The 26157-nt window shown below is 45.9% G+C and overlaps 4 protein-coding genes across 7 annotated transcripts; 2 read left to right on the forward strand and 2 right to left on the reverse strand.

Moving 5' to 3' along the window:
• Positions 1–3132: 3132 nt before the first annotated feature.
• LOC123191091 (F-box/FBD/LRR-repeat protein At5g22660) lies at positions 3133–5776 on the forward strand. 2 transcript variants are annotated; one of them, XM_044603863.1, is made up of 4 exons: positions 3133–3309; positions 3860–4692; positions 4993–5148; positions 5238–5776. In XM_044603863.1, exons 2-4 carry the CDS (start codon positions 3877–3879, stop codon positions 5421–5423), a joined length of 1158 nt encoding a protein of 385 aa, XP_044459798.1. In that variant the 5' UTR covers positions 3133–3309; positions 3860–3876; the 3' UTR covers positions 5424–5776. The 2 variants fall into 2 exon arrangements, with proteins under 2 accessions (XP_044459798.1, XP_044459797.1); XM_044603862.1 differs by having other exon boundaries at positions 3143–3309; positions 3829–4692.
• A 921-nt stretch (positions 5777–6697) lies between these two features.
• On the reverse strand, positions 6698–11856 carry LOC123191092 (uncharacterized). The gene is made up of 2 exons (XM_044603864.1): positions 11630–11856; positions 6698–10011 (listed from the first exon to the last, which is right to left on the reverse strand). The coding sequence occupies exon 2, from the start codon at positions 9995–9997 to the stop codon at positions 7076–7078; it is 2922 nt and encodes a 973-aa protein (XP_044459799.1). The 5' UTR covers positions 9998–10011; positions 11630–11856; the 3' UTR covers positions 6698–7075.
• A 4937-nt stretch (positions 11857–16793) lies between these two features.
• On the forward strand, positions 16794–19606 carry LOC123191094 (F-box/LRR-repeat protein At3g58900). Its single transcript, XM_044603868.1, has 4 exons — positions 16794–17141; positions 17976–18814; positions 18917–19072; positions 19165–19606. Exons 2-4 carry the CDS (start codon positions 17993–17995, stop codon positions 19393–19395), a joined length of 1209 nt encoding a protein of 402 aa, XP_044459803.1. The 5' UTR covers positions 16794–17141; positions 17976–17992; the 3' UTR covers positions 19396–19606.
• Positions 19607–20968: 1362 nt separating this feature from the next.
• On the reverse strand, positions 20969–26157 carry LOC123191093 (multiple RNA-binding domain-containing protein 1). Of its 3 annotated transcripts, none has more exons than XM_044603867.1 (3): positions 26053–26157; positions 24606–24678; positions 20969–24407 (listed from the first exon to the last, which is right to left on the reverse strand). In XM_044603867.1, exon 3 carries the CDS (start codon positions 24391–24393, stop codon positions 21268–21270), a length of 3126 nt encoding a protein of 1041 aa, XP_044459802.1. In that variant the 5' UTR covers positions 24394–24407; positions 24606–24678; positions 26053–26157; the 3' UTR covers positions 20969–21267. The 3 variants fall into 3 exon arrangements, with proteins under 3 accessions (XP_044459802.1, XP_044459800.1, XP_044459801.1); XM_044603865.1 differs by having other exon boundaries at positions 24569–24678; XM_044603866.1 differs by lacking the exon at positions 24606–24678 and having other exon boundaries at positions 26053–26151.

A 26157-nucleotide genomic window follows, 5' to 3' on the forward strand; every position in this document is an offset into this window, starting at 1 on the left:
CGACAATCGGAGTGACAAATCCTAATCTCGAAATACGCCAACCCAACATGTACCTTTGGAGACACCTGTAGAGCACCTTTATAATCACCGATTTACGTTGTGACGTTTGGTAGCACACAAAGTGTTCCTCCGGCAAACGGGAGTTGCATAATCTCATAGTCATAGGAACATGTATAAGTCATGAAGAAAGCAATAGCAACATACTAAACGATCGGGTGCTAAGCTAATGGAATGGGTCATGTCAATCAGATCATTCACCTAATGATGTGATCTCGTTAATCAAATAACAACTCTTTGTTTATGGTTAGGAAACATAAGCATCTTTGATTAACGAGCTAGTCAAGTAGAGGCATACTAGTGACACTCTGTTTGTCTATGTATTCACACATGTATTATGTTTCCGGTTAATACAATTCTAGCATGAATAGTAAACATTTATCATGATGTAAGGAAATAAATAATAACTTTATTATTGCCTCTAGGGCATATTTCCTTCACATAGTTCCGCCTACTAAGTAGGCTGAATTTTAGGATTTACCACTCGCGAGAGATTTGACTTATGAAGATCAGCCCATAAGAATCTTGGAAGAAGCATAGAGAGTTACCCACAGCAAGGTTACACGGTTTTACAAAGTACCGTGGGAACATCACACTGAGGAAGATGCCACATGGGAAAGAGAGGACTTCCTCAAGTCATCATACACACATTTGTTTGTTGAGCAACCTGAATCTTGAGGACGAGATTCATCCAAAGGGGATAGGTTTGTAACACCCTAGTTTTTGCCCTGGTTTCTTTTTCTTCTGCTTCAGTTGGATTTGTCGGTTTCTTGCTTTGGTTTTATTTAAATCAACTCCTCTGGACTTAGCAACCCGAAAACCAACTAAAACTTGCTCACAATAGTTCTCTCTCACTACCAGCCTAACCCTTGCTCATAACCCGTACCCTAAAAGTATATTCCTTTTTCTCAAAAGAATATGCCCTAAAGCACTTAGGTTATTAAGCAACTAACATTTCTAGGTTTAGATAAATTCTCAGATAATTTTCATAAATCATTTGGGTCAAATACACCTCAATAAAGTCCCTGGCCTCAGTAGGAACTTTTGCATTTGATCCTTTCCTCCTATTTTTGCTTTCTGGTCAATCTTTCACTTTGCAGAACAAGTGCTAGCTAGAAGGACCCAACTGCACTGCAATTTCGCACATAGACTCACCCTAGTACCTAAACTAACTACCCCCAAAGCTCACAATCAGACCCTCACTAATTTGCATTTTGCAACTAACAAACACCTTGTACTCAGGACCTTCTAGAAGGTCCAGTCAGCAGGACAGCGCACCTTGGGCCCGACTGCAGCCACACACATGTCCATCACACCACCCCCTAGCCAGTAGACATGGCCTGAACTAGCCAAAGCCACCTAGGTAGCAACAGGCATGGTGACCGAGGGGTTGGCATGCTAGAGCACACGCTCTACACTGCGCCCAACCCCTTGGCCACGCGCCTGAGGCTCAGCCTCGCGTCCCCGACGCCCTTGCCACACACGCCATCATGAAGCATATGGATCGGGTCATGGTAAATAACCAGTGGAGGAATTGTTAGGCAAGGATCCATTGGGACCGAACTTGAATCAAATGGCGAGCTGACGCCATAACGCCCTGTTCAAATAGGCATGGACATTGAGAACAACCAGTGAAACAATAACAGTTCTTCTCAAGCTGCTAGGATGGAAAATCTACTTGGAAAGAGATGTGTGTTTGATTTAGTATCTGGGAATGTTGTAGAAATAAATAAACCTTGATATTGTCCCTGTAAAAAATGTAACATCTTCAAATGTTGCTAAGATAGTTGAAAGATTTGAGGGTGATGATGAACCCAGCACGTCGATCCGACTAACACTCAAAGAATGCACACACACAAAAAAAAGAAGCAAAAAGGATAGAATGGGGAAGCAACGAACAATGGGGTGGAGTTGGAAAAAAGACGGGATCGATGGCCTCCCTCGAGGATAGAGCCGTAAGCATGATGGGGGTGCCAGTGCTTAGGCAGTGCCCCGTTGTTCATGATGTTGGAATGAATCCGGTGCATCATCCTCATGGTGGAGGTGCGGGGCACACAAAAGGAGGTAGGCCTTCGGTGTCACCTTGAGGAAAGCTCACCAAAGCAGGATTTTGGGCAGTACGTAGTAAGGCTGGTGAAACTTTAGATGTCAAATGACACCAATTTTCTTCTCAACTTATAATGTAGTTTTCCAAAGTTAATTAGCCAGTTCCTTTTAAAAGGCCTTTTTTAGCAAAAATAGTCAGGCTTTATTAATCAATCGAAGTGTTTACATTGATCACTAAAGGATCATGAGGGTTGCCCAACCAAATGTGTCTCCCTAGAGTGCGACACACACCAAATCTGGCTAACCTATGAGCATCGGCATTCAAGCCTCTAGATTCATGAATAAAGTTACAAGAAATAAAAGTCTTTTCCTGATCTCTTTAATAATTTCTTCACAGCTTCCTCCACACCCTTCTGAATGTAATCAACAACCAGTTTGCAGTCTGAAGCCACAAAAGGGTCACAAATTCCCAGACCGTCCGCCAATGCCAATGCTTCTCGGCATGCTATTTCTTCAACTGTCGCCGGGTCTAGAAGGCCCCGAATAACCAACACTGATGATCCAAGATAGGTGCCATCACGGTCGCGACATATTGCAGTAGCTACACCAACATCATGATCGTGAGAGATCCCTGCATCGACATTGAATTTAGTGCACCCTTCAGGAGGTGATCCCCATCTTGGCACAATTACACTCATCGGACAGGCTGGTCTTGCTTGTGGCACTGTTGGGACGCGAATCTGTTCTAGCTCGGCGATGTGTCCAGTCTAGAACAAATGAGTTTTTTGAGCCAAACGAACAAATGAGTTGACAATGGACTCTGATTAGAGTGGATATAAAAAATCAGAGTGGATATAATTGATATATTGTTTATTGGGAGTCACGGGTGGGCCGTGGCCCACTGAGAATTATGAGGAATTTTTTTTATCATGTGGCAGATTTGGAGGCCCAAAATAGCAACCCATCGGCCTCAGCCCAGTGAGGCAGCAGCCCGCTCCCATTACTTCCTCTCCTTCGCCTAAAGAAAAAATCACTTCCTCTCCTAACCGCAGAGAGGGACGCCGACGCCCGCCGCCGGCCGGCCGCACGATCCTCTCCACTAGCCGGCTCGCCTCCAACCTGCAGGGCGTCCGCATTGCGCACCATCGCTGGCTCCTCCGCGGCGCCAGACCGGCACCGCCGATCTGCCGTAGCAAGTTAAGCAAGGTACATTTGACCTTCCTGCAGATCTGGGATGATGAAGATGAATCATTGATGCATACACTGCTCCTGCTTATACTGCCATGGATGTCAGTTCATGTTCATGTCAGCCATACAATTGATGTCAATGCATGTTCTAGTCACATCGCCATTGATGCAAATCATGCAATTCTGCGTCCTGCTTATATACAACTGAATAATTGATGCAATTGCTTCGAAATGTACACATTTGGAACATATCTCCTTAACTGATATGTTGTGAGACTTGATTGAGCTATTTATGTTATTCTTTTGCCGAATATTGAGCTTATGTCAAGGATGGTGGTATTTTTTACAGCTTAAACTTTCCACAATTTTTCGCTCAAGGCTGCATATGTGTTTCCCTTTCCTAATCTGTATGCTTTTACATATAAGGTTTCATTGTGTGATTGCCAACATGGTTGCTTCATGATTGAAATCGTTTCATGTCTTCGTGTGTATCAAGGATTTTTTGAAATGTGTATACCTGTGATTTTGATTATTTAGCTTTGCCCTTGCCCTTTGTGGATTCATGCAGCCGTCCTGCTTGATGAAATGCCGGCACCAACATCCATTCCCTGTGGTTCAAAGAGTGCGGGAGGCAACGGGGATGGTGTCGACAGGCTCAGCAGCCTGTCAGACGATCTGCTCCACCATGTGATGTCCTTCTTGCCGATGCCGGAGGTCGTGCGCACAAGTCTTCTCTCACCAAGATGGCGCTTTCTTTGGTGCTCTACACCATTCATCCGCATCGACGGCGAAGACTTTGTGGATCAATGCAAGCTGGAGAAGTTCGGGGACCGCTTGCTGCTCTTGCGTGACGGTGCTATTTCCTTGGATGAAGCCCGAATCCATGCCTACCGTGCTGATAGTACCACGTGTTCCGCATGGATTCGTCATGCCATTATGCACAAAGTTCGTCTCCTTCATATTTCTGGATTTCTCCGTTTGGATAGCACAGCAATGTTTCCTTCTCGGCACCTCAAAATAATCAGGCTGCAATCTGTCACGTTGAAACATGGGTTATTTAGGCCATTGAACTACGACTGCCCTGTTCTTGAACATTTAGAGCTGGAGTTGTGCAGTGTCTGTGACCATGAGGAGATCTCATCAAGCTCACTCAAGGTTCTGGATATCAGTCACTGCCTCATTATCTCCAGTCTCCTGATTTGTGCTAGGAACCTTACCCATCTCTCTATCCTTCACCCATATGCTGGTGCTATAGTAACTAGGGATCTGTCTTCTCTGGTGACAGCTTTGATTAATCTAAGGTCTAAATCTTTTCATCATATGGGCACAGTAATGGATCATCATCTACTTGATGGCCTTCCGCATGCCACAACGTTGGAGCTGCATGCGCCATTACATGAGGTAAGAATGTCTTTTTTTCTTTTCTTACCCATACAAGTGTAGGTGAATGTATTTATCTGCTTTGCTGCACTTGAACTTGTTGTACGGACGTGGTGGTTGCTTTCTTTATTTATAAAACGGGGTGAAAGCCTATTTCGAGAGAGAATGTATTTGCTTGCCTAGTTAGTCTGCTTCTGGGTTCAAAGTTAAGGGACGGTCTTCTTTTTTTAAACTGACAGTTTCCCCTTGTATATGTTAGTATTATATTTTCTTTGCAACACTGTAACATGTTCCTTTGGTGTCTGATGGATGAATTTGAAGCGCGCATTTGAGGGAGGTATGCTAACATGCCCAACGTTTAGCAACCTGACAAGCCTGGTGCTGGGCGATTGGGTCATGACTGCTGACTTCTACCCATTGCACCGCATTCTCCAGCTCTCAGACAAGCTGAAGGAGCTAACTTTGAAGCTCGAAATGGTACTTACTGAGAAGTATATATGTCCAAGTACCAATTGGTCTGCTAGAACTCTTACTAACACTACCACCTTCATGTTGATATTCTGCAGGAGGAATGCAGCACATGCAAAGCCTTGCCGCCAACAAGGAGAGCGCCGCCGTCGGCCTCAGGCAGCTACCCTTGCATCGAGAGGATCAAAATCTACTGCCGAGAAGAACATCCGAGGGTCGATGAGTTGGTGCAGGCGTTGCTGCCCATTGCCGGCAATGCGAAGATCAGCATCGAGTGGCCCTGATCCATGCTAAAGCAAGACCTCGTTCAAATATCTCTGCAAACACCACGAATAATAATTTATAACATGGTTTCTCTTCAAATATCTCTCCCCAAAAGCACATATATCAAGCATTGATATCAGGATGGGACGGCGCTGGAACTTGTGCTCTGTATCCACCAGGAAACTTCTTTGTTTGCGCAAGACTGACTTCTGAGTTATGTGTTGTGCGAAGTATTATTTCTCTGTAGATTAATCTGCCTTGTTTTTTTTTTGCAAAATAATCTGATTAGTTAGTTACTGGTGCTAGCTGACTTGTACTATTCTGGTAGCATGATGCTACTGACTTATTTTGCCTCTCTTTTTATGAAGTATAAGTAGAGAGTCAGTCAGTCAGTACTCTGGTTTTACTTGAGCAAACGAGTGAATCTACTTCAGGATTACTCCATCCGTAAAGAAATATAAGTTACCTAAATATACATCTGTGATCAGTGATGTGATACCTTCAGTGTAGACACAAGTGGAGAACAAAAAACCCTACTGTACTGCATAATGAAAACAAATAAGTACTCCCTCCGTAAAGAAATATAAGAGTGTTTAGAGATCTAAATGCTCTTATATTTCTTTACAGAGGGAGTACTACCTTAACAGTAACAGGCATCTAGATGGTTGTTTCTCACAGAGAAGTATCTTCACAGATTTGCTTACACATGCAATACCTCATTTGCTGACACATGGTGTGCCAATCAATCGCTTCTTTTTTGCCTTGTTTTCATTTTGCGCTTATCACATGGTGTGCCAATGCATGCATCCATCTTTTTAGAAGCCACAAATTTATGGGCACAAAATACTCATGAGAAATAAAATGCAAACATCATTAAAGGTTAAGAAAAAACAGGCAACTGGATAGCTCACTGCAAGGAAACAGAGCTCTACTTCAACTACTTCAATCAGTTTTGCGCTTATATTTTTCAAGAGATAAACTAAAGGAAAAACAAAATGTAGGCTGCATGCCAGTGAAACTTAGGAGCTAGAATGGCAGTGCTGATTGGGCAAGGCAAACATCAACACCTGGAAGAAAAACTATATTTGAAACTCCAGCACAAAGTACTTTTCAAAATGAATAATAAAGGCATGATCTCTGTTCAAAGATCTCCACTCAACACAAAACCAGCGAAATTCAGGAGGCGCATGAATTTATCATCTCATGAGTAAATTTAACCGAAACTGACACAGAACAGGACTGAACTGAAACTTGACTGAACAAATACATTGATAGCATAGTTAAATGTCCAGAATGCATCACACCAGCAAGCGTTGATAGCATGGGAATAGAACCTTAACCGTCTTACTTAACTGATGAAATGGTGGTCATCAGTTGGCGTCACAAATAACCATGCAAGGCTGCTATATGCATGCAGGTTAATTAACAATACGATTACACTGACAATTAATTTTCTTCATTTTACCAGCAGCTCGAGCTCGCCCTAACTACCAAAGTCTACTACTACAGTACTAGTTGAGTACATGGCTAAACCAAATGATGCTAATTAACACATGGGTCTTTCTTTCTGCCAGAAGCAATGCAAGAGATCCACTGAGCACAAAAGAACATCATCTGGGGGCGATTGAGGGCTCCATGGACCACAAGTGTGCCCTGAAGGAAGCAGATGGTGCTAGACGATGGAACGCCTTTTCTGGCTGCCTCCTGACTGTGCCAGATGGACCTTGGAGCAAGGCTGAGAAGGTTTAGTCGCGGTGGCGCCATCTTCCTTCTTGGGGATGGAATGGGGCTCAAAGCCTGGCGGGCCAGCCCAAGGTACCACTGGCGGAGGAGGAGAGACTGCCGCGTGCGCATGGAGGGGCTCGAAGCCAGGCGGACCGGCCCAGCCTGCTGAAGGCTGCTGCTGAGAGCTGTCGGCGACATGGCTTGACACAGGAGACCAATCCCTTTCAGCAGCAAATGATGAACTGGCTGACACAGATTCAGGCAGCTGAGACGTTTGAGAAGCAGCAGCATCAGTTCCCTGCCCCCGATAATCCTCTGCGTAAGCTGATTCAGCAGAATAGCACGGCGGCCAATACGACGATGTTGGCACTCCAACCGCCATGGTAGAGGGATCAGGGACTTTGAACTGGGAGTAGAGACGCACCATGTAGCTGCCCATATCATTTGGATGGACATTGGCTATTCTGACCGCCAAGATGTGCCCCTCCAGCGGGTAACCGTTCATGTAACTCAGAGCCGCAGCAGCAGCATAAGTATCGGCGAATTTGACGAATCCGAATCCCTTGCTCACTCCGGTGTGCCGGTCAACGACTACCTTTGCTTGAGTGATTTGGCCGCATGGCAGAAAGATCTCGGTCAGCCTTTCGGTGGTGATATAGAGCGGGAGATGGCCTACATATAGGTTGGTCAAGTCAACCTCTTTCTGCTCATTGCCAGGAGGCACCTGTAGTGCTGTTAGACAATCCACCCGAGGCATTAGATTAGGAAGGCCTGCTACTCTCACAACCAGGGTACTTGCTCCGATTTGGTAACCATCCATTTCATCAATTGCAGCAGCAGCAGACAAAGGATCACTGTACCTCACCATGCCATACCCATGAAACATCCTGGATTGCACAATTCGTCCAAATGGCCGGAAAAGCTCGACCAACTGATCGCCAGTTACCGTTGGTGGGAAGCCGCCAACATACAAGTTGGCCATGTCAATTTCTCTTGTGGGCGTGCCGCCAGCTGACTGTGATGATAAAGGAGCATGCGCTGCTGCAGCGGTTGGACAAGAGTCTGATCGCCTGACTACTAGACTCTTTCCACCAATCAGGTACCCATCCATGTGTTCAACAGCCGTGGCCACTGATGCTGCATCTGCATAATACACTAGGCTATACTCTAGATTGATCACAACCTTGCTGATCTTACCAAAGGGCACGAAAAGCTCAACCAGCTTATCAGCGTTCATCGACCGCGGAAGGTTAGTGACGTACAGTCTAGATTTCTTCATTTCTGGCGAGGGAATTGGTGAGCCTTGTACAACTGAGCTGGATGCAAGTGGTGAAAGGCCTGCGACTCTGACAATTAGAGTTTCCCCTTCAACCAGTGATCCATTCATTAGTGCAATAGCCTCGGCAGCACATTGAGAATTGGCAAATTTGACAAAGCCATAGCCTTGGTCCGCAGCCACTCTCGCATGGGTAATCTTACCAAATGGCGAGAAAAGTGCAACCAGCTTATCTGTGTCAATGGATGCAGGAATGTTGCAGACATATAGATTCGCCATGTCGATTTCCTTGATGGTTCTGGTTGAAGAGACCTCAGCCACTCGAACATCTATCTTTTTACCCTCAACCAGAAACCCATTCAAATGGGTGATGGCCTGAGCCGCATGATGAGAATCAGAGTACTTCACAAAGCCATATCCTTTGCTTAAACCTGTGGCTTGATCTCTGGGTACCTTTATATCAGTTACTTTCCCGAAAGGCAGAAAATGCTCGAGTAGCTTCAGCGTGTCCATGGATAAGGGGAGGTTGCATACGTACAGCCTACACGGGTCAACTTCCTTTGATGGCAGACTGCAAGTTTCTGACACAGCCTGCATGGATGGATAGGATACTGATGGTGGAACTGCAGCTACTCTAACCTCTAATGTTTTCCCATCAACCAGGCGCCCATTCATGCGTTCAATAGCTGTTGTGGCACTACGAGGTTCAGCATACTTCACAAAGCCATATCCCTGGCTTACACCAGTGAAACGATCATCCGCCACTTTTGATCGAACAATTCGTCCAAAAGGTAGAAATAGCTCGATGAGCTTGTGAGAAGTCACAGAAGTTGGCAGGTTACCCACATACAGGTTAGTGTCATCCACTTCTTTCAGTGTGACACCGTCCTGAGGCAAAGAAACTGTGTGTTCTTGCCTCTTACACAAGTGGCTGTCCTGGTCATCAAACTGAGCTTTCCTTTTCTCCAACCTGGCAGCACCAAAACTTTCAGTACTGTATGTGTAACAAGACACATCAGTAGCAAACCTGACAGACAATCGTTTCTTGAACGGCTTCAATTCAATTTCATCAGTCACTGGTACCACCTTGTGCTCATGGCTGCTGCCCTTTCCCAGTGCCTGTTTTAGGACCTCTTCCTCATTTTGTTCCTTCTTGATAGCCTGAACAGGACTGTACTTCCTCCCAAATTCCTTCTCGCGAGCCACCTCAACATCGCATGGCTCCACTTCACAGAGCTGATCCGTGAAAGGCTCCGCATAATACGAGTCCTGCTCACCACTGTCTTCTTCATAACAGAGTTCATCAACAAAAGGTTCATCGTAACTGGCATCCTCATCTTCAAGTGGGGTGGCACCATCGCACGGTTCCGCTCCATTAGCCTCCGATTCTTCTGCCAAAGGATCTTCACAAGGATCCACAGCTTGTGTTTCTGGCCCACCCTCATTGCTGGCATCATCGTCATCATCATCGTAGAACTCACGTTCAAATGGTTCTTCTTCTTCTTCTTCTTCAATGCCTTCTTCATATTCTGCAGCAACAGCACTCATGCCATCCTCCTGCAGCTGGTCAACCAGGTCACTTTTGCGCCCCATTCTTGCACCAACAACTGGTTCACATAGGAGAAGATTATTGTTTAGCAAAAGCGATACAGGATATCAGTTCATTATTAACACAAGTATCGAATGATCAGCAAACATATAGCACAAATATCAAATGACCAGAACACATATAGCACCAGCGCCTTGTAAAAAATGAAAAATGCGCACTGGGTAGAGGCCTCGAAATCTAGCGCAAGCTGCACGGCGTGTTTTCTACACTCTTAGTTGGCATCGAGTCACACAATGCGCTGCCTACAGTAACAAGTAGTAAATCGCTTGACCCATACCAAGTTGTGTGATTTGATTAGTGACAGAACTAAAAGGAACACACGTAAACAAGTGGCACTCCCGTGTACCGCAACCGCGACTCCACGGGAGGCCTCAGAAAAGTGTGGAGTACCCACTTTCCTCCCATGTTGGTCTTGTTTGATTTGGTACTGAAACTATTTCCCTTGTAGAGCTGCATTGTACTTGCTATTTTTCTACACTCAAGCGTAAGCCGCACAACATGCATGGTGTCTACGCTCTTAAACCGCATCCGAGCCACGCAATGTGTTGCGTAAACTACAGTAGTAAGTAAAAAAAAAATTGAAAATAAAAAGGTAGCACGGGGCCTACCTTATATTTCAAAGCAGGCACATGCCTGGAGGAAAAGGTCAGTTACATGAAGCTTGTAAAATGCACCAAGGTGCAAGGCCACAAGCAGCCTAAAAGAAGAGCAACATTAGGAAGAAGTGTAAAGGAGCAGACATATACATGAATTAGCCGTCAATCAGAGTAATCCAAGTCTGCAAGTCATCCTTGGCCGATATCAAATTGCGCAATTTGGCAGTCACAAAACTAAAAGGAACACCGAAATCAAATGCCAGTGCAGACCTCAAGATCTAGTGTACGCCACACAACACGCATGTTTTCTACACTCTTAAGCCGAATTCAGCCACACAATGTGTTGCGCGCACTTTGTTATCCATCCACAAAACTAAAAGGGCACACACATAAATCAAACAGCGTTATTCGATTTGGCATTGCAGCTAGTCCCCTCACTCCCCATGGGGTTTTAAGTGGTCTTAGAGGAGTGCCATACATCTGCAGCAGTCAGCGTGAGTGACAACCTCCCTGTCCCTGCAGCCAGTGCAGATCAAGGGCTGCATCCTGCTTGCTGCCAATTATCCAACACAAGCCACCAAATCTGCAGTTTTTTTGGCAACAGCAAGAACAATCCACGGCCGGACGGAACAATCCTTTCCAGCACTTCCGTGGCAACCGTCCTAATTACCACATCTGCACTTCATTTCTTCATTCAGTTTTTTTTTGTGGGAAATTTCTTCATTCAGACGATGGTGATTTTGGTCCGTGCTAAAAGCCCCAGCGGAATCTCCGAATCGGAGCGCCCTGGAGCAGCGGAAATCGCAGCAGCCCAAAATCTGCCCCTTTTGTGGCAAGAAACCCGCACCCAAAATAGGAAGAATCGGCCAAAACGAGGGGGCCAAAAACCCCATTCCTGCCTGCGCCGCCAGCAGGAGGATCGGCCGCGGAAAGAACACCCAATAACGGTGCGCGCGGGATGATCTACCGGGGAAGAAGCGGCCGTCGGAGGGGAGAGGGAGGGAGAAGCGGTGGTGCTACCTTTCTTGCTCTGCCTCCGGGGACGGACGGCAACGGACGGAGACGGAGCCTGCCGTGCGCGCGCGAGGGGAGGGGAGAGGAGGCGTGGGGAGGGGAAGGTGGGGTGGTGGGTGGATAGGGGCGAGCGAGCAGAGCAGTCCCGGAGGAGTCGGAGGCGTGATGGTGGTGGGTGCGTCGTGAGCCGTGCGGCGTGTGATGAAGAGCAGAGCAGCGCAGAGCAGCGGAAAAGGAGAGGAAAAGCCTGTCTTTTTGCAGGTGCAGCCGAGGGAGGGAGAGAAGGTGAAGGGAAATGTGAGAGGGAAAGGTAATTTGCGGCTATCCCAGGGGCTTCTGAGGGAGAAGGGAGGGGGGATTTTTGCCGCCGTGCCTTGTCTTGTTCTGCGGAGCAGGGGCCTTGTTAGAAAACTTGAGCACAAAATAACCTCTTCACCAGATTATTTTGCAAGATGACTTTTTTTTTGCAACGTCAGGGCCTGTGGCGTTTCTTATCCATATGGAAACGACAAACCCTCGCGTGTTTCTTCCGTGGCCCATGGTCAAGCCACGCCCGCGTTTCTCACCCTACGTGGCACGCTTAAAACGCCAAGTGTCATGCCGTTGCTGCCCTGAATTAAGTAGTTCACGCGGGGCCGTGGGTGGGACCTAGCCGAACCGCAGCCCCCCTCGGTGTCGTCTTCCCCAGTCGCCAGAGATGAACATGCGTTCCCCAGTCGAGACTAATTAGGAACAAATAATCTTAGGATTCAACACGATTTTTTTTCTATCTCTAAATTCAATACTACACAATAGCAAGTACTTCAACACAACTAGTATATCTTCCTTCTAAACTAAATCTAACCCAAACATCTTCAAACAAATCACAAAAAACTAATCTTAAGGTTCCACCATGTTCCACCATGGCTCAAACATCTATAACGTATTATGTAGGATGTTTGAGCCGGACAAAATGATCCGATGGACCCTTAGCGAAGCATGCGAATGGTACCAAGGATTTGGGTTCGACATTGGAACCATATCTAATTTCAGATGATGGTGCCGACGATTGTGGTGTTGAGGATGAAGAGAACGAGCTGGGGTGGGCTAAGCCGGCCACGGAGGAGGATCGCTTCAGCTTCTTTAATGGATGAGTTATCCATCCAGGCCATTTTGTTGACATCAGAGAGTGGAATGGGGCTCTACTTACTTGTACCTCCTGCCTTCACAACAAGGCTACCTGAAGCCGCCTTGCTGTTAGAAAGCATGTCGATATGGTTTTATTGTGCTGTCTAATGTTGTTCCTAATGGTTATGTAGGACTCCTAGATGGGATGAATCTTCACAGCTCTCCGCAACACGGCGGAATATTACGGTCGATGTTTGATTTGATTCTCAGAATGACAACAAAATCATGCCTTGAATTTTGATTTTGCGGCCAGCTATACACTTGAACATTTTTTCAAGAGATAAAGAACCGCAGGGAATGAAACTTAAAAGTTAATATCCTTATGCTAATGAAACCAAGAAAGTTTGTTTGATATGCTGAATAGGGGATTTCTTGGATAGTCCTCTAGTGAACAGGGGGCAGAGAACATCCTCATGTGGCGGATGGTCTGCGACTCCATGGCGACCGCCTCCTCGACCTGAAATTCCTCACCGTCCGAGCTCTTGAGCGTGATCATCTTCTTCTCGCCTTCCTCGGCCGCCATCGATCAGATGATTGGGAGGCGAAACGAAACCCTAGCTAGCAACAAGACGCGGCGGCGGAATAGCGAACGAGAGACGGGAGAAATTGAAAGATTTCATTGAAATTGTTCGTTTGGAAATTTCCTGAAAAGCTAATTATAGGTTCTTCTCTCCATCGAACAATAGGGATGAAATAGAACCAAGGTCTGTCTTTTTGATCAGAGGTTGAATCGATCATCAGAAGAAGAATCTATCCCTAATAATAAAGCACGGATTGACTCCATGGGTTCACCGTCACAACACGCTTTCTTCTCATTTCATAATACGTTTTTACAATTTGTATGGACAAAATCGTAATATAAACAAGGTGGTATTTTTTTTTTGATAAACTTCTTCTCCTTTATTCATTCATAAGTAAAGTAGCATCGTTTACAAGTAAAAAGATAACCTCATTAGGGGCGTTATCCATCCAAACACTCAGAGAAGAAAACCTAGCTAACCTTACTAGTTCATGAGCTACTCGATTACATTCCCTATTACAATGATCATAAATGACATGGGAAAAACCTAATGACATGAAATAACAGTCGTCTATAATGGATGAAGTGACTGAAGAAGAGTAGCCTTGGCTCAACGCATTCACCCCCTCCACGCTATCTGAATTCACTTCAATCTTACCATCCGACGGTATTAGCAAGATTCAAACCAAACCTCACTGCAATTGCTTCTACTGTGAACGAGTCGAAGCAAAGGTCCATCTTTTCATTAGCAGCCGCTATAAATTTCGCCCTATGGTCCCGGATAACTGCTCCAAATGTTGCTGCGAGTGTGTCACTATCAAATCCCACGTCAACATTTAATTTCACGTAACCATACTTTGGTTTCAACCAAGCACTAAAGATCTTCCTCCGAACATAAATTTGGTCGTCGCTTCGATCCGAGTTAAACGCCCAGCGCGTACGCACAGTGGGCTTCACAGCCCAACTTGGCGCTGTGGCCCAAGAAAGAAGGCCCACATAAGGCAAGGTAAAAATATTTGCTCTCGTAGAGAATTGAACTTGCGACCTCCCTCTCACAGATCAATCGTTGCAACCAACTGAGCTATCCCAGTATTTTCTGTAGATAAAATTGTTCTTTCTATTAAATAGTCCCACCTCGCCTTCTTTCGTCTAATCCACTCAATTTATATACGCCTTTGATCTTCAATGTATCAAGGAGCTATCTCGGGAATAAATAAATGAAGAAAGGAAAGAGGACGACATGCATATAAAGAAAGGAATTGAGTTCTTGTGACAGAGTAAGGAAAGCAGTCCAAATGAAGGAGCAGTAAGCAAGGAAGGTGATATAATTGGATAGAATGCACGGAAGGGAAATAAGAAAAAATAATGATCAGCTTTTGATGCACGTTGTTGATTGGTGGTCCGTCCGAAAATAGAGATGTAGTGAAAAACAAGGAGATCAGAAGAACAAACAATAAGAATTGAGGGATTGAAGTCCGTTTCCTTCGTATCGTATTTCAACGGATCGGGTAGTTCTAGTCTTTTTTGATTACTCCTTCCTTTTTCCCATCATTTGACATAACATAATTAAGAAACTGTTTGATGGTCAACGGAACGAGTAGAGAAGAAAAATGCCCTTATTCCAACTTCTCATTCCCAAACATCTCAGTGTTAACAGCTAATCAAAGTTTTGCTATCTTAAATTTTTTGCTTAATATAGCCAAAATTTAGCTAGGATAGGCCACATAATTTGGCTTGTTCATTGCAACATTTTATTAGGTAGATATTTATCAGTTTACATGCATTCTGTTTTTTGAAGGACAGTGCAGGAATTTTTTTTTTATTGCGACTAGAGGGGCTTGCGACAGCAGCGTGCGACGGATGTGATACCTCATCGGGTTGAATTTTATGAGGGTCGCTTGAAGTATGAGAGGATTTGCTTTCCCGTGACAACGCACGGGCATATGTGCTAGTTAGGTCAAAGAGTTTCTTTGCGTGTTGGGCTAGGGTGAAGAACCGGGAGAATTTTTTTTTTTTGAGGGGAAATGCCCTAGGGCGTACTTTATTAACTTCAGATCAACGTTACATCGAATATAATGTCCGGAAGAATCACACTAGGTGGATCACCGTCCCAATTAATTACAAGCTTTGAATCATAAACATGCCTAGCCAAATTATGTGCGACCCTATTAGCTTCTTTAGGGCAGTGTTGGAAGCACACTGCACCTAATCTTGTTGCCCGTTGGAAACAATCTGCGAGAATTGCCGTTGCTGGACTCCAAACTTCAGTGATACCATTGCATGCATGAATCAGTTCTAGTGAATCAGACTCCATGAGAACTCCATCACAGCCTATATTTTCAATCATCATCAAGCCCTTCTGCATCGCTAAAGCCTCTGCTGTGTTTGCATCATGGACGTTTTTCAGTAGCCAAGAACCACCGGCAACTGGCTCTCCCATGTGGTTGCGGAGAACTGCAGCTGCTGCACCAGATCCATCTTGGAAATAAGATGCATCCACATTTATCTTATAGCTACCAGCTGGTGGTTTTTCCCATGATATTTTCTGTGGCTGCTCGGTACTCTCCGCTGCTGCGAAGTTTGAGGTGATAGCATTGATCGCAAATGCAGTTCTTGCCGATGGTGTAACAGAATTCCCTTTCACAAATTCTCTCCTCTGCCACCATATGTACCATGCTCCCACCACTACTGATTCTGCAACACCCAGGTTTGATAAGGTCGGTCTTACTCTCACATTATTGCGGATGATTTCCTCTAGCACTACACTGCCCGACCGATCTACTGTCAATGCTTCGTCTATGATCTCTGTCGGGCCCATTGCTCGCCATACTTCCTTAGCACGTTGGCAAGTGAAAATTAAGTGTCGAATATCCTCTGCCCCGTCCGGGCATAGCGGGCATTTAGGGGACACCTTTATGTGTCTGTTCGCAAGGACAGCTCGAGCCGCAACTGTGTCGTGCAACGCCTTCCAAGCAAAAATCTTAACCTTTGCTGGCACTCTTAATTTCCAGAGAGTTTCCTATACTGGATTCATCCTTGAGCTGCCCTGTCCATCGAATCTTCTGATTTGTGTGTCATGCTGGTGGTGCCATTCAACATAGTATGCTGACTGAACTGTAAATGTATATGATTTCGTGAAGTTCCACGCCACAAAGTCCTCCATCAGCTGGACATTCAAAGGAATCCGCAAGAACCGGGAGAATTTATTGGAACGGTGAGGCGATGTCTAGCTTAGAGTTAGACTCGGGGAGTCGGCCGGGGTGGTGCTCGTTTCGTATATCTTCGCCACGAGGGGAGGACCCGAGTAGGGCCCGGCCTAGTCTCAAAAAATAAAATAAAATAGACCATCCCCTTGGTCGCTAGTGGGAAGCACGGGTGGGCCGTAGGCCACCTAGAATTCTGACAATTTATTTGGGGCCCAAAACGGCAGCCCATCGGCCTGAGCCCAGCAAGGCAGCAGCCCGCTCCCATGACTTCCTCTCTCCTATCGACAGAGAGGGACGCCGCCACACGGGCACACGGCGGCTGACAGCGCCGCTCCTCTCCCTCGACCGTCGGCCGCTCCCCTCCCAGACGTCGCCGGTCGGCCGCCGGCCCGCTCCCCTCTGGCCCTCTCCTTCCCGTCGCCGGCTTGCCCCGCAGCTCCGCTGTACTGTCCCTTGTCGGCTGTAGCTAGCTCGCTCCCATCACGGCGCCGGCCGGCCGCACGGTCCTCTCCCTCGCCGGCTCGCCTCCAACCCGCTGGGCGTCCGCAGTCCGCAGTCCGCATCATCGCTGCCTCCTCCGCGGCGCCAGACCAGCACCGCCGACCTGCCTTAGCAAGTTTGCAAGGTACAACTGATCTCCCCTTCCTGCAATTCTGCTTACCAAATCTGGGAAGATAAAGATGCATAATTGATGCACACAGTGCTCCTGCTTGTATTGCTATTGATGTCAATTCATGTTCATGTCAACCATACAATTGAACCTACACACAATTGATGTCAATCATGCAATGATACTTCCTGGTTATATAAATTAGAAACAACTTACGTGAGTACATGAACTGTCAACTTACTTTACAGATATTTGAGAAAGACCTTAATGGTCACCACGTTTCCCTTTTTGTAACCAAGTAATGGCCCGAACTCTCTTCATTAAGAGTAGCTTTGTAAGTTTTGTAATGGGCACAAAATTCTGTCTGTGACTGATCACCAATTTACCATGCTCTGCATCTAGCACCATCTTTGCTGCTACTGTTAAACTTATGTCAAGTGTTGTAATTTAAACTGGAATGCTTATAAGAACACAAAATACTTTTCGAAGCAGTGATTATTGGATTATTTCGATATCTTGGAGAACATAATTGCTCCTACTAGTGTGTTAACAGAAAGGTGCTACCCGGTTCAGATTCTTTTTTTGCTTACCACTTTGCTCTGAAGCAATGTCGTAAACACACCTCTCTAGAACTAGAATGGTGGTGGTATTTGCAGCTTAAACTTTCCACAGTTTCTCGCTCCCTGAACTATATGCGTTTACATAATGTTGCATTGTGTGACCGCTAACACAGCTGCTTCATGACTGAAATCGTTTCATGCCTTCATGTGTATGTAGGATTTCTCAAAATGTGTATACCAGTGATTTTGATTATTTAGCATTGCCCTTGCCCTTTGTGGATTCATGCAGCTGTTCTGTTTGATGAAATGTCGGCACCAACATCGATTCCCCGTGGTTCCAAGAGTGCGCGAGGCAGCAGGAATGGTGTCGACAGGCTCAGCAGCCTATCTGATGATCTGCTCCACCATGTGATGTCCTTCCTGCCGATGCCGGAGGTCGTGCGCACAAGTCTTCTCTCACCAAGATGGCGCAATCTTTGGTGCTCTACACCATTCATCCGCATCGACAGCCAAGATTTCGTGGATAAACGGAAGCTGGAGAATTTCGGGGACTGCTTGCTGCTCTTGCATGACTGTACCACTTCCTTGGATGAAGCCCGAATCTCTGCCCAATGGGTTAATGATACCAAATGTTCCGTGTGGATTCGTCATGCCATTATGCACAAAGTTCGTCTGCTTCATATTTCTGGATCTCTCAGTTTGGATAGGACAGTAATCTTTCCTTCTCGGCACCTCGAAACAATCAGGCTCCAATCTGTCATGTTGAAACATGGGTTATTTAGGCCGCTGAACTACGACTGCCCTGTGCTTGAACATCTAGAGCTGGAGTGGTGTGGTTTCTGTGACTGTGAGGAGATCTCATCGAGGTCACTCAAGGTTCTGCATATCAGTGACTGCCAGCTTACCTCCAGTCTCCTGATTTGTGCTAGGAACCTTACCCATCTCTCTATCCTTGACACAGAAATTGGTGGTATAGTAACCAGGGATCTGTCTTGTCTGGTAACAGCTTCGATTAGTCTAATACCCAAATATTTTCATCATAAGTACACAGTATTGGATCGTCATCTACATCTACTTGATGGCCTTTCACATGCCACAACGTTGGAGCTGCATGCGCCATTGCATGAGGTAAGAATGGGTTCTTTTCTGTTTCTTACCCATATGATGAAAAATGCCCAATGTTGCTAGTCTAAGAATGTTTGCTTTCATGTCTGATGGATGAATTTGAAGCGCACATTTGAGGGAGCTTTGCAAACATGCCCAATGTTCAGCAACCTGACAAGCTTGGTGCTGGGCGATTGGTGCATGACTGCTGACTTGTACCCACTGCACCGGATTCTCCAATGCTCGGACAAGCTGAAGGAGCTCACTTTGAAGCTCGAAATGGTACTTACTCAGAAGCATATATGTCCACGTACCAATTGGTCTGCTACAACTCTTACTGACACTACGACTACCTTGATGTTGATATTCTGCAGGACGAATGCACCACATGCAAACTCTTGCTACCAATAAGGAGAGCGTCGCCATCGGGCTCAGGCAGCTACCCTTGCATCGAGAGGATCAAAATCTACTGCCAGAAAGATCATCCAAGGGTCGATGAGTTGGTGCAGGCGTTGGCACAGACTGCCTGCAATGCGAAGATCAGCGTCGAGCAGCCCAGATCCATGCTAACCAAGAGCTCATTCGCAAAGTTGATTTGTTATTGAGACAGTGTTTTGGAGACGCCGAAGTTCCTTGGTCCATGCGTGTGATGGTTGTTGGATCTGAACTGCTTCGTAAATGTAGGCTGGTTGATGGATTCTGGTGGGTATTCAGTCTAGTTTCCCCAGCTTTCCTGTGCTTGAACAATTATACCTGGAGCACAACTGCTGAGAAAATCTTTTCGAATGGAATGTGAGCTTCTGAATTATTAGCAAATTCACGCTTCCCCGGTTATATTAGCTATCAAAGTTCCAGTCTTCCACAAAATAAACTAGCCAGCTTTTGACTAACAATCGTTCAACTTTCATGTGCTGGGAAAAATAAAGAATGAGCAATTGGCTTCTTTAAAAATTAATATGGGCTTTCACCTTGTACAATAGAGAATTCTCTTGTGCTTTCGGAAAATGGCGATTTTCGCTAGTACATTATTGATCACAGAAGTATGGGTCAGTTTTATACCTTAACAGTTACAAACATCTAAGGGCATGTACAATGGTTCTATCTTAGGAGTGCCACGTAGGATAAATGATGAGGTGGAGGAGAGAGAACTCATAAGAAAAGGTTTGTCTTCTCTTATTTAAGAGAAGACAAGAGATGATCTCTTAGCACAATATGTCTCACCATGTTTTTAGGAATTTCTAATTATTGAAGATAAGGCTAAGAGATGATCCATTGTAGACTCTCTTTTTTGTCTTCTTTAGATTACATGCAAAAGTTAAGATATGACTATCTTATCAACCATTGTACATGCCCTAAGTAGATGGTTTGTTTCTTTAAAAAAGCGTCTTCACAGATTTGCTGACACATGCAAGGCCTCATATTGAATCTAACTATCCAGTGTTAGCTAAGCCTCCTGTCCTATGTCAATGCATGCCAACTTTTTGAAATGTAGAAAAAATTTTATTACCCATGATACAAATTCATGGCAAGAAATTACTCATAGAAATACTCCCTCCGTCCGGAAATACTTGTCCTAGAAATAGATAAAATGGATGTATCTATAACTAAAATAAGTCTAGATACAACCATTTCCAGGACAAGTATTTCCGGACAGAGGGAGTGCTAAATTAAGAATAGCATTAACATCAATAAAAACTAATAAAAATCTTGAAAAAATTAAATGGATAAAAAAGAAGAGAAAAGGAGAATCGTAGCTGCATGAAAACGGAGCTCTACTTCAACCAGCTCTGCCATCAAAATAAGACCACCTGGAGAACAATTCACAAGACATTGTTCAAGATATGAACTCCAGAGATAGCTGAATCGGCAATGCAAACACCAACACATGAAAGAAAAACTAGTGGAAACTCAATTTGAAAAATTAGAGTTGCGGTACTACAGACTGTAAAACATGATCGCTATTCTAATTAAATGAAGAATAAAAGACACGATTTCTGTTCAAAGATCTGCGGCCTGAGAGCACACAGATCCCCAACACAAAACCAAAATCTTATGTAGATTTTTAACTGGAATCTGATACTCTCCTTTCTTCTGAAAACAGAACAGAACTTGTACTCGACTGAACAAATACTAGCATATTTAAAAGTTCAGAATGCATCACACCAGCAAGCCAGCATGGAAATGGAACCATTAATCGTCTTATCTAAAGTGGAGGCCATCAGCTGGCATCACAAATAACCATGCAGGTTAATTAACAATACGATTATGCTGGCAATTAATTGTCTTCATTTTAGCAGCCAGCTCGCCCTAACCAACCAAGTCTACTACTAGTTAAATACTTAGCTAAACCAAATGATGTTAATTAGCACATGGATCTTTCATTTTGTTCCAGAAGTAATATAAGAGATACACTGAGGCACAAAAGAACATCATTGGTGTTGAGGGCCACAAGTGTGTCCTGAAGGAAGCAGATGGTGCTAGACGATGGAACGCCTTTTCAGGCTGCCTCCTGACTCTGCCAGATGGACCTTGGAGCAAGGTTGGGAAGGTTTTGTCGCGGTGGCGGCATCTTTCTTGGGGATGGAATGGGGCTCGAAGCCGGGCGGGCCAGCCCAAGGTACTGCTGACGGCGGCGGCTGAGGGGGAGAGACCGACGCATGCGCATGAGGGGGCTCGAAGCCAGGCGGACCGGCCCAGCCTGCTGAAGATTGTTGCTGCTGCTGAGAACTAGTGTCGGTGACATGGCTTGACAACTGCTGCTGCTGAGAACTAGTGTCGGCGAGATGGGTTGAGGACACAGGAGACCATTCCATGTCAGGAGCAAATGATGAACTGGCTGATAGAGATTCAGGTGGCTGAGATGTTTGAGAAGCAGCGTCGGTTCCCTGGCCCCTGTTCTCAGTGTATGCTGATTCGGCAGCAAAATGGTATGGCCAATGCGACGTTGGTACTCCAATTGCCGTCTTTGAGGGATCAGGGACTGTGAACTGGGAGTAGAGATGCGCCATGTAGCTGCCCATAGCGCTTTGATGGACACCGGCTATCCTAACCTCCAAGATGTGGCCCTCCAGTAGGTAACCGTTCATGTAACTGAGAGCCACGGCAGAAGCATAAGTATCAGCAAATTTGACAAATCCGTATCCCTTGCACACACCAGTGCATAGGTCAACAACTGCCTTGGCTTGAGTGATTTGGCCGCATGGCAGAAAGAGTTCGATCAGCTTTTCAGTGGTGACGTAGGGCGGGAGATGGCAGACATATAAGTTGGTCATGTCGATTTGTTTCTGCTGCCCATTGGCAGGCCACGGTTGTTGCAGTTGTAGTGTTGGGGGAGCATTTGTGGCAGCGTTGAGATCCATGGGATTTGTTGCAGCAGCATTGGCATTGGCAGGCCTCTGTTGTAGCGTTAGAGGAGCGTTTGCTGCAGCGTTGAAATCAACAGGATTAGGAAGGCCTGATACTCTGACAGCCAGGGTACTTCCTCCAATAAGATAACCATCCATATGATCAATTGCAGCAGCGGCAGACGAAGAGTTTTGGTACCTAACCATACCATACCCACGAAACATCCTAGATTGCACAATTTGTCCGTACGGCCGGAAAAGCTCGACCAGCTGATCGCCAGTAATCGTCGGTGGGATGCCGGCAACACACAAGTTGGCCATATCAATTTCTCTCATGGGCTTGGCAGCTGACTGTGATGAACCATGCTCTGCCCCATCGGTTGGACAAGAGGAGTCTGATCGCCTGACCACTAGCCTCTTTCCACCAATTAGGTACCCATCCATGCGTTCGACAGCCTTGATCGCTGACGCTACATCTGCATAGAACACTAGGCTATACTCCAGATTGATCATGACTTTGCTGATCCGACCAAAGGGCACGAAAAGTTCAACCAGCTTATCAGCGTTCACGGTCCGCGGAAGGTTAGTGACGTACAGTCTAAATTTGTTGATTTCTGGAGAGGCAATTGGCGAGCCTTGTACAGCTGAGCTGGATGCTGATGATGAAAGGCCTGCAACTCTGACAATTAATGTCTCCCCTTCAACCAGTGATCCATTCATTAGTGCAATAGCCTCAGCAGCACATTGAGAATCGGCAAACTTGACGAAGCCATATCCTTGGTCTGCTGCCACTCTAGCATGGGTGATCTTACCAAATGGCGAGAAAAGCTCAACCAGCTTATTTGTGTCAATGGATACAGGAATGTTGCAGACATATAGATTCGCCATGTCGATTTCCTTGTTGGGTCTGGGTGGAGAGGTGTCATACACTCGGACGTCTATCTTTTTACCCTCAACCAGAAATCCATTCAAATGGATGATGGCCTGAGCTGCATGATGAGAATCAGAGTACTTCACAAAGCCATATCCTTTGCTTAAACCTGTGGTGTGATCCCTGGGCATCCTTATATCAGTTACTTTCCCGAAAGGCAGAAAATACTCGAGTAGCTTCAGCGTGTCCATGGCTGAGGGGAGGTTACAGACATACAAGTAGCTCGGGTCGATTTCCTTTGAGGGCAGACTGCAAGTTTCTGACACGGACTGCATGGATGGATTGGATACTGATGGTGGAGCTGGAACTGCAGCTACTCTAACCTCTAATGTTTTCCCATCAACCAGGCGCCCATTCATGCGTTCAATAGCTGCTGTGGCACTACGAGGTTCAGCATACTTCACAAAGCCATATCCCCGGCTTACACCAGTGAAACGATCATCCGCCACTCTTGATTGAACGATTCGTCCGAAAGGTAGAAATAGCTCTTTGAGCTTGTTAGAAGTCACAGAAGCTGGCAGGTTACCCACATACAGGTTAGTGTCATCCACTTCTTTCAGCTTGACACCTTCCTGAGGTAAAGAAACTGTGTGTTCTTGCCTCTTACACAAGCGGCTGTCCTGGTCATCAAACTGAGCTTTCCTTTTCTCCAACCTGGCAGCACCAAAACTTTCAGTACTGTATGTGTAACAAGACACATCAGTAGCAAACCTGACAGACAATCGTTTCTTGAACGGCTTCAATTCAATTTCATCAGTCACTGGTACCACCTTGTGCTCATGGCTGCTGCCCTTTCCCAGTGCCTGTTTTAGGACCTCTTCCTCATTTTGTTCCTTCTTGATAGCCTGAACAGGACTGGACTTCTTCTTCACAAACTTTTCCTCATGAGCCACCTCAACATCACATGGCTCCACTTCACAGAGCTGATCCGTGAAAGGCTCCGCATAATATGAGTCCTGCTCGCCACTGTCTTCTTCCTCGTAACAGAGTTCATCAACAAAAGGTTCATCGTAACTGGCATCCTCATCTTCAAGTGGGGTGATGCCACCGCAAGGTTCCTCTGCATTAGCCTCCTCTTCTTCCGCAAAAGGATCATCACAAGGATCCACAGCTTGTGTCTCTGGCTCACCCACATTTTCTTTGTCATCATCATCATCATCATCATCATCATCATCATCATCATCATCATCATCATCATCATCATCGTAGAATTCACGTTCAAATGGTTCCTCTTCTTCACTGCATTCTTCATATTCGGCAGCAACAGCATTCATTCCATCACTGCCATCCTCCTGCAGCTGGTCAGCCAGGTCACTTTTGTGCCCCATTCTTGCACCAACAACTGGTTCACAGAGGAGAAGATTATTTAGCAAAAGCAATACAGGACATCAGTTTGTTATTAACGCAAATATTGAATGATCAGCAAACACATAGCACAAATATCAAATGACCATTCGTTCAGAAAAAAATATCAAATGACCAGCACACATATATCATCGGTACCTTGTAAAAAAAAGAGAAATGCACCCTCGGTAGAGACCTCGAAATCTAGCGCAAGCCACAAGCCATGTTGTCTACACACTTAGTCCACATCGAGCCACACAATTCGCTGCCTACATATAGAAGAAGAATCGAATGATCAGCACACACTACAGCATCGGCGCGTTGTAAAAAAAATCAAATGTGCTCCCGTATAAACCTTGCAATCTGGTGTAAGCTGCACGATATGTTTCCTACACTCTTAATCCGCATCGAGTCACACAATCTGCTGCCTACAGTAACCAGTAAATCGCATGACCCCACACCAAGTTGCGGAATTCGATAGTCACGAAACCAAAAGGAACACATGAAAACAAGAACAAGTGGCACTCCTGTTTACCACAACCGCGACTCTACCGGAGACCTCAGAAAGTGTGGAGTGCCCACTTCCTCCCATGCTGGTCTTGTTTGATTTGGTGCTGAAACTAGTTCCCTTCCCTTATGGAGCTGCATTGTATGTACTTGCTAGTTTTCTAGACTCAAGCGTAAGCCGCACAATGTGCATGCTGCCTACGCTCTTAACCCTCATCGAGCCGCACAATGTGCTGCGTGCACTACAGTAGTGAGTAATCAGTTGGCCCATATGAAGCAGCAGAATTTGGCAGTCACAAACAAAACTGAAACGAACACACATAAATCACTTCCCCAAATGGCAGTAGAGACCTCGAGATCTAGCTAGTGTAAGCCACACAAGATGCATGTTTTCTCTTCCTAGACTGTTAAGCCGAATCGAGGCAGACGATGTGTTGCGCGCGCGCGCACTTTGGTAGCCATCCACAAAACTAGAAGGAAGGAACACGCATAAATGAAACAGCCCTGTTTGATTTGGCACGGCAGCTAGTCTGCTCCCCTCCCCTTGGGGGTTCAAGTGGTTGTAGAGAGTTGCATATATCTGCAGCGCTTTGTCTGTGAGTGACACCATCCTGCTATCTATCAGTGCAGATCAAAATGTGCATCCTACTTGCTAGTACCAAAGGTATCTACCCCAAGGCACCAAATCTGCAGTTTTTCCAGTAGCAGCAGCAACCCATGGCGAGATGGAATCCACATCCCAGCATTTCCGTGGCACCGTCATATATCAAATACAGAATATATCTGCACTTTATAGTTTGTTTCAATTCAATCAGTCAGATGATGTTGATTTTGGTCCGTGCTAAAAGCCCCAGCAGAATCTAGGAATCGGAGCGCCCTGGAGCAGCGGAAATTGCAGCAGCCCAAAATCTGCCCCTTTTGTTTGTTGGACCGAAACCCCCACCCAAAATAGGAAGGATCGGACAAAACGAGGGGCCCGAAAACCCCATCCCTGCCTGCCTGCCTGGTAGCACTGCGCCGCTGGCAGGAGGATCGGCCGCGGAAAGAAGAGAGCTGAAGAAGAAGGCGTGCAGGCTGATCTGCCGGGGAAGAAGGGCCATCGGAGGGAGAGAGAGAGGGAGAAGTCGTGGTGCTACCTTTCTTTCTTTGCCTCCGGGGACGGACGGCGACGGACGGACGGACGGAGACGGAGGCTGCCGTGCGCGCGCGAGGAGGGAGGGGAGGGGAGGGTTTCCGTCGGC

This window comes from Triticum aestivum, chromosome 2A (assembly GCF_018294505.1).
Source record: "Triticum aestivum cultivar Chinese Spring chromosome 2A, IWGSC CS RefSeq v2.1, whole genome shotgun sequence".
NCBI classification, from domain to species: Eukaryota; Viridiplantae; Streptophyta; class Magnoliopsida; order Poales; family Poaceae; genus Triticum; species Triticum aestivum.

What these genes read in the sequence shown, in the direction of transcription:
- LOC123191091 (XM_044603863.1), top strand. Translation starts at nt 3,877, where the DNA reads ATGCCGGCACCAACATCCATTCCCTGTGGTTCAAAGAGTGCGGGAGGC. An exon ending in TGCATGCGCCATTACATGAG is followed by an intron (nt 4,693 to 4,992) that starts GTAAGAATGTCT and finishes ATGAATTTGAAG; the next exon opens with CGCGCATTTGAGGGAGGTAT. An exon ending in TAACTTTGAAGCTCGAAATG is followed by an intron (nt 5,149 to 5,237) that starts GTACTTACTGAG and finishes GATATTCTGCAG; the next exon opens with GAGGAATGCAGCACATGCAA.
- LOC123191092 (XM_044603864.1), bottom strand. Translation starts at nt 9,997, where the DNA reads ATGGGGCGCAAAAGTGACCTGGTTGACCAGCTGCAGGAGGATGGCATG.
- LOC123191094 (XM_044603868.1), top strand. Translation starts at nt 17,993, where the DNA reads ATGTCGGCACCAACATCGATTCCCCGTGGTTCCAAGAGTGCGCGAGGC. An exon ending in TGCATGCGCCATTGCATGAG is followed by an intron (nt 18,815 to 18,916) that starts GTAAGAATGGGT and finishes ATGAATTTGAAG; the next exon opens with CGCACATTTGAGGGAGCTTT. An exon ending in TCACTTTGAAGCTCGAAATG is followed by an intron (nt 19,073 to 19,164) that starts GTACTTACTCAG and finishes GATATTCTGCAG; the next exon opens with GACGAATGCACCACATGCAA.
- LOC123191093 (XM_044603867.1), bottom strand. Translation starts at nt 24,393, where the DNA reads ATGGGGCACAAAAGTGACCTGGCTGACCAGCTGCAGGAGGATGGCAGT.